The sequence below is a fragment of the Panthera tigris genome, chromosome F3 (genome assembly GCF_018350195.1).
Source record: "Panthera tigris isolate Pti1 chromosome F3, P.tigris_Pti1_mat1.1, whole genome shotgun sequence".
Taxonomy (NCBI): domain Eukaryota; kingdom Metazoa; phylum Chordata; class Mammalia; order Carnivora; family Felidae; genus Panthera; species Panthera tigris.
The window spans coordinates 12,323,079-12,335,277 of NC_056678.1; the positions used below are offsets into that span (position 1 = coordinate 12,323,079).

The following is a 12,199-nucleotide window of genomic DNA, read 5'->3' on the forward strand; positions in this document are numbered from 1 at the left end:
GTTCAACATGAGAATTCCACCAGGTTTCCAAGATTTTATTAAAAAAAAAAAAAAGTCATTTGAGCACCTGAGAGGTCAAATGCATTATTTGTCTTTACAGAAAAAAGTCCATGTTGCAGTAAAGAGAACACAAACTCCTGTATTTCCCCAACTGTGATGCTTAGGAATGCACTTGCAACTTCATTCCTGCTTAATTTTGTTCAAGTGTGAAAAATGCCAGGAAAGAACCATTTCTACAATGTGAATGTAAATCAGGAAACTGATCAAACGAGATGGGATCATTTTAAAAGGCTCACATCCAGTTTCAGGAAAGAAAAGACTTTTTAAGTTTCTTAGCTTGGCTTGTAGATCCTTGAAAGTCCTCCCTCTCAGACTTCTACAGATCACTATTGTAAACCGTCATGTAAAAACACAATGCCACCACCGGCAGCCTCTCTGGGGAAACCTGTTTGGAAAGCAAGACTGAACTTTGCTTTAGATATATTAATAGGAGGGGCGCCTGGGTGGCTCAGTCGGTTAAGCGTCTGACTTCGGGTGAGTTCGAGCCCCGCGTCGGGTTCTGGGCTGATGGCTCAGAGCCTGGAGCCTGCTTCCGATTCTGTGTCTCCCTCTCTCTCTGCCCCTCCCCCGTTCATGCTCTGTCTCTCTCTGTCTCAAAAATAAATAAACGTTAAAAAAAAATTTAGATATATTAATAGGAAACAGTTACTGTGAAATCTTCTAAGACCAACCCCAGACAACTGATATTTCTGTACTTGTACTTGATTTTCATAGAATTTCAGAGATCAAAGGAATATTCATGGTAAGGAAACAGAAGCTCAAATAAGTTAAGTGACTTGGCAAGAACTTCGTGACCCATTAAGCAGCAGAACTTAACAAAAACCCTTGTTTCTTGATTAGCTAGTTTGTTGTTCACACAGAACATGGGCTTGTCATCTGGCAGGTTTGTGTAATACAAATTCTCTCTCTAATCAAATTATGAGCTTCCGGAAAATAGAAACATCATTTATTTCTTTTTTTAAATGTTTATTTATTTGGGGAGGGGGAGGGGAAGGGCAGCAAGGGAGGGAGAAAGAGAATCCCAAGAGCCCAAATCTCATGAACCATGAGATCATGACCTGAGCCAAAATCAAGAGTTGGACTCTTAGCCAACCGAGCCACCCACGCACCCAAACATCATTTATTTCCTTTGAAAGTCCACAGTGACTTTCCTAGTTCTGGGACCTTAATAATAATCAAATACTACCAAAATAAAGATCTAAAGGAGTAAATAAACACGTTCAGCACTAGATCTTGATAAAATGGCAAAAATACACTCCAAGATTCAAAACCCGCCGCCTTCCTCCCCCAACACTCAACTATTTGCATGTATGTTTATTTGTATTTCCAGGAAGATTCTGAAAGAGGACATCTTTTCTTACTTTTTTGGGTAAGTATGGCTTCTCTGATTAACACCTTAAAAAAACACACTTGATAAAGTATTAACTAATCCTAGGACAAGAGGTCCATCAAGGACCACTTGTCAACAATTAACTGAACCACAACACTCTAAAAAGAGAAACAGATATAACAAATGAACAAATACAAGGAAGGAAGGAAGGAAGGAAGGAAGGAAGGAAGGAAGGAAGGAAGGAAGGAAGGAAGGAAAGGAAAGGAAAAAAGAAAGAAAGAAAGAACAGAAAATCCAGAAATGGACCAATAGCTATCATCAGTTCATCTTTGAGAAAGCAGAAAAGAATATCCAATAAGGAAAATACAGACTCTTCAACAAACAGAATTCAGAAAAGTGGACAGCAAATGAAGAAAACTAGACTACTTTCTTACATCTGACACAAAAACAGGATCAAAATGGATTAAAGACCTAAATGTGAGGCCTGAAACCATAAATATCCTAGAAGACAACACAGGCAGTAACTTCCTTGATACTGACCGGAGCAACTTCTTTCTAGATGTGTCTCCTGAGGCAAGTGGAAAAAAGCAAAACAAAACAAAACAAACAAAACAAAAAGGTGGGGGGAACTTCATCAAATAAAAAGTTTCCACAGGAAGAAGGGAAGGAAACAATCAACAAAACTAAAAGGCAACCTACAGAATGGGAGAAGATATTCACAAACGACATAAATGAAGGGTTAGTTTCCAAAATACGTAAAGAACTTATAAAACTCAACACCCCAAAAAATGAATAATCCCGTTGAAAAATGGGCGGAAGAGATGAATACACATCCAGATGGCCAACAGACACATGAAAAAAGATGCTCGACAGCACTGATCATCAGGGAATGCAAATCAAAATTATGAGAGATCACCACACACCTGTCAGAATGTGTGAATAAAATCAACACAAGAAACGAGCATTGGCAAGAATGTAAAGAAAAAGGAACCCTCGTGCACGGTTGCTGGGAATGCAAACTGGTGCAGCCACTGAGGAAAACAGTATGGAGCTTCCTCCAAAAGTTAAAAATGGGACTACCCTACAATCCAGCAATTGTACTGCTAGGCGTTTACCAAAAAAATATAAAAATACTAATTCAAAGGGATACATGCACCCCAGTATTATAGCGGCATTATTTATAATAGCCAAGTTACGGAAACAGCCTAAGTGTCTAATGACTAATGAATGTAGAAGTATAAAGTAGAAGTGGCATATATATATATATATATATATATATATATATATATATGAATATTATTCACCCATAAAAAAGAATGAAATCTTGCCATTTGTAATGACGTGGACGGAGCTAGAGAGTATTACACAAAGTGAAATAAGTCAGTCTGAGAAAGACCAATGCCGTATTATTTCACTCACATGTGGAATTTAACAAAACAAATTAGCAAAAGGAAAAATGGTGGGGGGCAAACCAAGAAACAGATGCTTAACTATAGAGAACCAACTGATGGTTACCAGAAGGGAGATGGGTGGGAGGGAATGGGTTAAATGGGTGATGGGGATTAAGGAGTGCACTTGCTGTGATGAGCACAGGGTGATGTATCGAAGTGTTGTGTCATTATATTGCACATCTGAACCTAATATTATACTGTATATTAACTGGAGTTTAGATAAAAACTTTTTTAAAAAAATTAAAAAATTATATATATATATATATATATATATAATTATATATACACACACACACAGAGTTTAGCTATACTAGCAAGAGAATATTTAAGCAATTTTATACTATTCACTTAATATTCAATTAAAAATTGGGGGAAAACTTTGCTCACTTGTGTCATATCTAAAAGAGCTTTGCCTAACCCAAGGTCACAAAGATTTATTGATTTATTCCTATATTTCCTTCTAAGAGCCTTGTATTTTAGCTCTTACATTTAGGTCTACAATCCATTTTTAGTTACTTTTCATTTTAGGGTCTAAATTTATCTTTTTTGCATGTGGATATCCAACTGTCTCAGCACCATTTGTTGAAAGACTACTCTTTACTCATTGAATGACATTAGCATTTTTCTTGAATATCAACTTACCATAAAAGATTTAGATGTTCAATTTTAATCAGCAATGTTTTGTAATTTTCGGTGTGTATCTCCCACTGCCACTAAAAATTCCTACTTTATCCTTTTAATGCTGTTGTGAATGCGATTTCTTAATTTCCTTTTCAGATTATCCACTGAAATATATAGAAAAAAGTATAGAGAAAAACTGATTTTTGTATATTGATCTTATATTCTGTAGTCTTGCCGAACACATTAGTCATAACAGTTTGTTTTTCAGACGCCTTAGAATTTTCTATATATAGGATATCATCTATAAATGAAGACCATTTACTTCTTTCTATCCCATCTGGGTGCTTTTTTTTTTCCCTTGCCCAGCTGCACTGGACAGAACCTCCATTACAATGTTGTATAAATTGCCTTGTTCCCTACCGTTAGAAGAATGCATTCACATTTTCATCATTAAGAATGTTGACGGCTGTAGGCTTTTTTGTGAATCCCCTTTGGTTAATGAAGTTCTCTTCTGTTCCTAATTTTTTTTTTAATGTGTACCTATTTTTGACAGAGTGAGAGAGACAGAGTGTGAGTGGGGGAGGGGCAGAGAGAAAAAGAGACACAGAATCCGAAGCAGGCTTCAGGCTCCAAGCCGTCTGCACAGAGCCCGACGCGGGGCTCAAACTCACGAACTGTGAGATCATGAGCTGAGCCAAAGTCAGACACTTAACCGACGGAGCCACCCAGGCGCCCCGCTAATCTGTTGCCATGTTTTATTTATTATGAACGGTATTGGATACTGTAAAATGTTTGCGTGTCTATTAATCATCATGTGACTTTTATCCTTTAACATGATATTGATTTTTCAGATGTTAAATCACCTTTGCACTCTTGGTGTAAATCACATGGGTCATGTTGTATAATACTTTGTATATGTTGCTGGATTCAGTTTGCTGATACTTTGTTAATGATTCGGGTGGGCATCTATATTCCTAAGGGATATCAGTCTGTAGTTTTCTTATGATGTCTTCTCTGGTTTCGGTATAGGGGTAAGACTGACCTCAATGAATTATTTGAGAAGTATTCCCTCCTCCTCTCTTTTCCGGAAGGCTTTGTGAAAGACTGGTATTATCGATTCTTTAACTGTTTGACAGAATTCTCCCGGGCCTGAGCTTTTCTTTGTAGAAAGGTTTTTAATTGCTAATTCAATTGCTTTGCTTGGTATAGATCCTTGCTCAGCTACCACTGTCTGTATGGGACTGATCCTGGCTACGTCCCTTTCTAATCCATTCACTGCCTCTGTCAGCATACCCAGGGTTCGGCACTCCACCCACTCTCCCTATAGCATTTCACACTTTCAAATATCCTGCAGGTTATACTTACCAGCTTAGTTTTTATTGTAGATCTCCCCCAACAGAATGTGAGCCCTTTTAGGATCTGTTTTGTTCACAGATGCCTCCCAAGAGACTAGGTGCATGCATAGCATACAGTGGGTATTATTAAATATTTGTTGAATGAATACATTTAAAAAGCAGAGTTCATCTACTAGCCACTATAAAATGGAAAGTATAAAGTGCCTGAAAAGTGGAATTTATTCACTCCTTCATCCAGTCAACGAACAGTTCCTTCTCTTTGCCACCCAGGTACGGCAGCAAACACCGGGAATATTCAAGACAGACAAGGCCCTGTTGACATAGTGCTTGTTTATTAATTTTGTCTCTCCTCATAGAATGTAAAAAAAAAAAACCCAAAAAACAAAAAAGTATAATTCCTGTAACGATAAGTCTTAGAAAGACAACAGAATACATAAGTAAATGTGTTAATGACTAGAGATCAGAAAGATAGGGATTCCCTCTTCAGCTAGAATAATCAAGAAAGCTCTCTATGAGGAGGTATCATCTGAAGTAAAACCAGGATGAGGAGAAGCCATCCATGCAGAAACCCGGGGAGTAATATTTTAGGGACACAAAAAGCATAACGTGACGGGGAAATGGAGGTTGGTAAATTCAAAAAAACAAAAAAAGTCAGCATGACCTGAAGGTGTAATTAGAGGGACGGACAGAGTGGGAAGGTATCCCGCCTCCAATGTGGAAACCCTAAACCCACCCTGATATTTTTAGCAATTTGCACGCATCTGGAATGTATTTTTTTAATTTTTTTTTTTAACATTTATTCATCTCTGAGAGACAGAGAGAGACGGAGCATGAGCAGGGGAGGGGCAGAGAGAGAGAGAGAGAGGGAGACACATAATCCAAAGCACACTCCAGGCTCTGAGCTGTCAGCACAGAGCCCGACGCGGGGCTCGAATTCACAAACTGTGAGATCATGACCTGAGCCAAAGTCGGCCCCTTAACCAACTGAGCCACCCAGGCGCCCCATCGGAATGTATTTTTACATCACCTTCTGTCTCCCATGCTCCTTCTCCTACTCTTCCATCCCTCTAGGAAAAGTGCCAATGGCATAAATAACCAGTGTCGCCGAGTCGAAATTTGAGAAACCTGTTCCCTGGTCGACCTAGTGCTTCTGTATAAATCTGCAAAGGCTGTGCCTTCCTCAGAACATTTTACTATTAGAAAAATATATCATAAACTAGCATACCTCCAACCCACACTTGTGCAGTGCAAACACGCATGGCAATGTGTACGTGGCTCTGGTTGCTGAGATCGAGGACAGCTTCATGCACACCAAACTGGTTCCATGTTTTCCGTTTCAAGTGCCAAATGCTGCAGATGTTAAATATACAGGCAGATTTGCGTGCAGTGCAAACTATTGCTATTCAGCATTAATTATAGTTGGCAGCTGATTGTTTGTACTATCCTCATGAGAGAAGAACGAGTCTGAGTACCGTGAGCCTCCATCATCAATCACTGGAGGAAATTCTACGTGCACAGTCAAGTGGGGCAGATTCAAGCGGCTGTAGCACGCATGTGCCTCTGTGAGAGTCGGGGGGAAGGCTCGACTCTATCAGCAGTCTTCAGACAGTCCATCTAAGGAGCTCCATGGGGTAATCTCTTCTACTCTTTGGAATGCTTTCGCCTATATGACATTATGGGTGAACGCATTATGGGTTAATAATCATAGGATGATTCATGGGTTATTTTAACTTAGCAGTTTACTGTTGTAAGATTTTTTTTTAATAAGATAAAGCATAGTTCACGGAGTCACAGTTTCTAAAAAAAAAAATGTCAAGTTTAATCTAGTTTTTTCATGATTCAGCCTTCTAATTTATGAAAGGAAAAAATATGTCTTAAATATGTGCTACTGTGTCCTCTGTGCATTCTAGCTGAGTGGCATTAATATGCCACATCAGTATGATTAAAATTAACAAGCACTAATGAAATCCATAAAGGTGATCTTTTCCTGAAAGATTGTTTCCGGTGATGGGAGAGTGCCACCTACTGTTCAATGTGGATATCGACATCGCCAGGCCACACGGCCAGTTTGCATTAAATCATCATCATTTTTCAGAGGCCCTTAATTATCAAAATATGAATTATGACTTTTTGAGGAAAATGTTGTATCACTACATGCTCTGGAAACTGAGTTTTCCAAAAGTAAGTTACTTCTCTACAGCTACAGAAACAATTTTGAAATCTTAAAACACCTTGGCCCCAATTGCAGTAGACTGAAAAGAGCACGGGCTCCCAGGCCAAACCGGTTCAAGTCTGGGCCCTGCCTCACGTGTTTTTAAACCTGAGACTGTTCCGTCATATGAAAAAAACTTAATACACAGTAGACATTCGATAGATTATAGATGTTAACTATTAAGAAAAATAGGTTTCCCACTCAGGTCTACAAGTTGACAGGTTTCTTTTGGCTTTTCATATAGGCTTCAGTCATCAGGGCTTTAAGAAATGTGTTATTAGGGGCGACCGGGTGGTTCAGTCAGTTAAGCGTCCAACTCAGGTCATGATCTCGAGGCTCGTGGGTTCGGGCCCTGCGTCGGGCTCTGTGCTGACAGCTCGGAGCCTGGACCCTGTTTTGAATTCTGTGTCTCCCTCTCTCGCAGCCCCTCCCCCTGCTCGCGCTCTTTCTCTCAAAAATGAACAAACATTAAAAAAAAATTTTTTTAAGGAAATGTTTTATTAAAAAGGCAACTTGTGCCAGATCAATTTCATTCCTCCCTAATCACCTGCATTAAAAAGGACCTAATCTGAGTTCTTTTTTGATCCTTCCCTCAACCAGTTCCAAGTTTAAAGCTTTTTTTTTTTTTTTTTTTAAGCTACTGAAGAAATAAATGATCAGGTTCAAACAGCCACTGTATGGAAGATGAGTGAATTCTCTTCACTTGCTTTCTCACATCTAATAAATTTCATAACAGTTTTAAAAACAATGATTTGTATTTTTTTTATTTTTTTTAATTTTTTAACGTTTTTATTTTTGAGACAGAGAGAGACAAAGCATGAACGGGGGAGGGTCAGAGAGAGAGGGAGACACAGAATCCGAAACAGGCTCCAGGCTCTGAGCTGTCAGCACAGAGCCCGACGCGGGGCTCGAACTCACGGACCGCGAGATCATGCCCTGAGCCGAAGGCGGCCGCTCAACCGACTGAGCCACCCAGGCGCCCCAAAAACAATGATTTTTAAAATCCTGCTAAACTATTTCAAGAATATCCTCCTCGTGACATTTTTTAAAAAGGGTTTAATCTGGGGTGTATGAGTGTCTTTCTTTTTATATTAGTTTCAGGTGTACGACTTAGTGATTTGACCAGTTTATATATTATGCTTCGTTCACCACAGGTGCACCTACCATCCGTCCCATTATATCACTATTACAATATCAGTGACTGTGTTCTTTCTGCTCTGCTTTTTATTCCCGTGGCTTATTCCATAACCGGAGGCCTGTATCTCCCACTCCCCTTCATCCATTTTGCCCGCCCCCCTTCTTTCCTCCTCTCTGGAAACTATTCTCTGCATTTGTAGTTCTGATTCCACTTTTTGTTTTTGTTTTTAGTTTTTAGATTCCATTTATGGTGGAGTCATACGGTATTCGTCTTTCTCAGTCCAACTTATTTCACTTAGCATAATATCCTCTAGGTCCATCCACGGCGTCTCAAATGGCATGATCTCATCTTTTTTTATGGCTGAGTAACAGTCCATTGTGTGTATATATATATATATATATATATACACCACACTTTCCTTATCCGTGCATCTATTAATGAACGCTTAGGTTGCTGCCATGTGTCGGCATTGTTTTTAACCCTTAGATTTCATCCAATTTCATTAATTTACCCTTGCAAGGTCTCCAAAATGAAGTCTCTCTTGAGCCTGAACCTATCTTAAGATTACAGATTGATTATTTGGATAAGAGGTTAATGGTAATACAGACGAACAGCATCATGACAGCTCAGTGTACGAATCGGTACACTGCCCCTCGGGAAGGGGCAGAGGGGACGGTGGAAGCAGCAGGGGGGACAGGCAGGAACAGAGATGTCACTAGTTCTTGCTCACTCTGGGCCTTGATTTTCTTTCCTCTGCTGGAGTTTGGATATGTCTGTCTGACTCTCTCTCATTCCTGGATTTCTTTCTCTCCCTCTCAATCTCTTCCCTTTGGATAGCTTTCTTTCCTGGATAAACAGGAGGAGATTTAAGAAAACAGAAAGTAAAGGAAAATAAGACAGGGTAAAAGAGGATCGTAAAACAGAGCAGAGGCTGGGTACTTACTAATGTGGTATTGACTACATTAAGCTTTTTTTTTTTTTTTAATGTTTATTTTTTAGAGAGAGAGAGAGAGGGAGACACAGAACCCGAAACAGGATCCAGGCTCCAAGCTGTCAGCACAGAGCCCGATGCGGGGCTTGAACTCACGAACCGTGAGATCAGAACCTGAGCTGAAGTCGGATGCTTAACTGGCTGAGCCACCCGGGTGCCCCTAAATGAAGCGTTTAATGCCTTCTCCTCACTTAGAAATTAGACCGAATTCTGTAGAGAGTCAGCCACACCTAGACACAGATAAGCACACTGCCATCTACACAGGAGCACGGGATGGGAGCAGGAGCACCACGCGGAAGGAGGACACTCGTGAGCCGTTCAGTATTTCCCAGCTTCGTTTCCCCGTCTCTACAGTTCGGGGATACGACTAGGTCAGTGATCGCACGCACTTTGTTTTTACCAGTACCTACAGTAAGAACTACAACTTCCATCAGACCCAAACATACACATATCCCCCACAAACGAAAGGAAGTTCCAAGCGACAATTCTTATCCTCGGTACGTGCAATGCACTGATATTTTATACTGTCTTTTAAAGGTCAGCTGCCAGTCACAGCTTAGGGTTCACAGTCAACCAGTGAGCCACAACCTCAGTTTCAGAAATACTGGTCTTTCGAAAATCCAGTGTTCCGGCTCGAAGACTTGACGAGTTCACACCACACAGGGCCCGTGTCCCCTGGCCTCAAGCTATCTGTCGACCACATTTCTGCCACTCTCCACCCATGCTCGCTGCTCCAGTCATACGGGCCTTCTTGCTGGTCCCTGGACGAGCTGAGCAGGCTCCCACCACAGAATCGTTGCACCTGCAGTTTTCTCTACCTGGACGGCTCTCCCGCTAGGACTACCAAGGCCCTCATAGCACCACTCCATTCAGGCCTCTGCTCAAATGTGGGCGATTCTGAGAGGCTTCCCCAGCCATCCAAATAAATACCAACCCCCTCCCACTTCCTTTACTCTCTGACCCTATAACTGGTTTCAGCTTTTCATAGCAGTTATCAATACCTAACATTTCACGTTTGGGTTTTTTTTGTGACTCCCTACCCCTAGAAGTTTTAGCTCCATAAGGGCAGGTCTTTGTCATTCACTGCTAGGTCCCAGGTGCCTAGGACAGGGTCTGGCACTTAATAGGGATTTAAAAGTAACTGCTGACTGAACGAACGAGCCTAGAGTCCTGTCTCAGAATAAAAGAGTCTACTGCATTTGACTTGGAATTCTAGACATTCTCTGGCGGTAATAAGCCCTTGCTCAAAACTAGGTCCCCAGCCCTGGTCTCTACCACGTGACTACCAGGGAAACACGGTGGAAAGTTAACTTCCTTTCTTTGCAACTGTATTTTCAGAGCATTCTTCTTCCTTGGACATCTGTGCTCCTCTGCTCTCTACTAACACTCGTCTGTCTTCTCCATACCTACAGTAGCTATCTCTAAAGGCCACTATGAATTAGTTAAGAATCTTAAATGCCTTAAAAAATAGGAAAATGTTTTGTGAATGTCAGGCACCGTCATTAGTAAAATTGCAAATGCACAGAGCTTTTGCCAGGTGCTGAAGTGAAAAAAGAGAAGGGGGAAGAGGAGAGGGGACAAGAGCGACTGAAGCTGCTAATTTAGCTACGGTGCGAAAGAAAATCCTCTCTGAAGAGGTGTCACAGGCGCGTAGGGACACGTGGAGAAGCATTCCAGGCAAATGGAACAGCACGTGTAGCTGAAGTGCATGTAAATGTGAAATTAAAAAAAAAAAAAAAAGAGGTAAACTTTAAAAACTGGCTATTTCAAAAGGGTAAATCAAAAAGAATTTTCTTAAGAAGCATATTAGTAAGAACACCTCAAGTATTCCTAATGGTCACGAATGTGTGTGCGCCCAGTCACAGTCGCCCCACAGGAACTACTCGGTCAAAAAGCAAACTGTTTAAAAGAGAGAGAGAAAAAAAAAAGCATTTGTTAAGCCCCTAACGGGGCAGGGCACTAGGGTGAACACTGAACAATAAACCACGGTGACATCGTTTCCTCCTCCGTTTGAAAATGCCTTCTGGTAAATTTAAGGAATCAACGTTGATCTGAGTATGCACAAGCTTAACTTTAAATATAGATATATTCACAAGTTGAAGAAAACCTGAAAGTGAATAAAAAACCCACAGAGAATGCTGTGAAGTTAACTCGTTTTGTTTTTAATTAACACTCCTACACAGTGATGAGTCGTTCCTTTCTGTTCTCATGTTCAATAAGTCTCCATTTAACACCTGTCAGTAATAACAACGGCAGCACCAATAATAGCCGACATTCTTGGGGTGCTTATGATACATAAAGCATTAGGCTAAGAACTTTATCCCGTTCAGTCACAACAATATTTAACCGTAGATATTGTTACCATTTACTAGGAGGGTGAGTATTATTGCCCCATAGCTCAACCTATGTGTGTATTGAGAAACAAGGTAAAATCTGAAAGACGTTATGAAGTTTTTAAATGAAAATGCTGGGGGGGGGGGGGGGGGAAGGGATTATATTTTAGGATCCATTCTCCCTTTGAATATAAATTTTAAAGCTGTTTGTTTATAATTTATTGTCAGACTGGCTTCCATACATCACCCAGTGCTCATCCCAAGAGGTGCCCTCCTCAATGCCCATCACCCACTTTCCCCCCTCCCCCACCCGCCCCTCAGTTTGTTCTCAGTATTTAAGAGTCTCTTATGGTTTGCCTCCTTCCCTCCCTGTAACTTTTTTTTTCCCCCCTTGCCCCTCCCCGCTGGTCTTCTGTTAAGTTTCTCAGGATCCTTACGCCGGTCAGAGTGGCTAAAATGAACAAATCAGGAGACTATAGATGCTGGAGAGGATGTGGAGAAACAGGAACCCTCTTGCACTGTTGGTGAGAATGCAAACTGGTGCAGCCGCTCTGGAAAACCGTGTGGAGGTTCCTCAAAAAATTAAAAATAGATCTATCCTATGGCCCAGCAATAGCACTGCTAGGAACTTATCCAAGGGATATGGGAGTGCTGATGCATAGGGGCACTTGTACCCCAATGTTTATAGCAGCAGTTTCAACAATAGCC

General features: G+C 40.8%; 1 protein-coding gene across 2 annotated transcripts in view; it reads right to left on the reverse strand.

Annotated features, from left to right (window-relative positions):
- NME7 (NME/NM23 family member 7) overlaps nt 1-12,199 on the reverse strand; it is a 256,632-nt gene that overhangs the window by 230,505 nt on the left and 13,928 nt on the right. Inside the window, exon 2 of one of the 2 annotated variants that reach the window (XM_042976671.1) lies at nt 3,484-3,626. The exons of the other annotated variant lie outside the window; for it this stretch is intronic. Coding sequence (XP_042832605.1) covers nt 3,484-3,486 — 3 coding nt within the window. The 5' untranslated portion in view covers nt 3,487-3,626. The remainder of the gene's footprint in view (nt 1-3,483; nt 3,627-12,199) is intronic. 2 annotated transcript variants of the gene reach the window in all.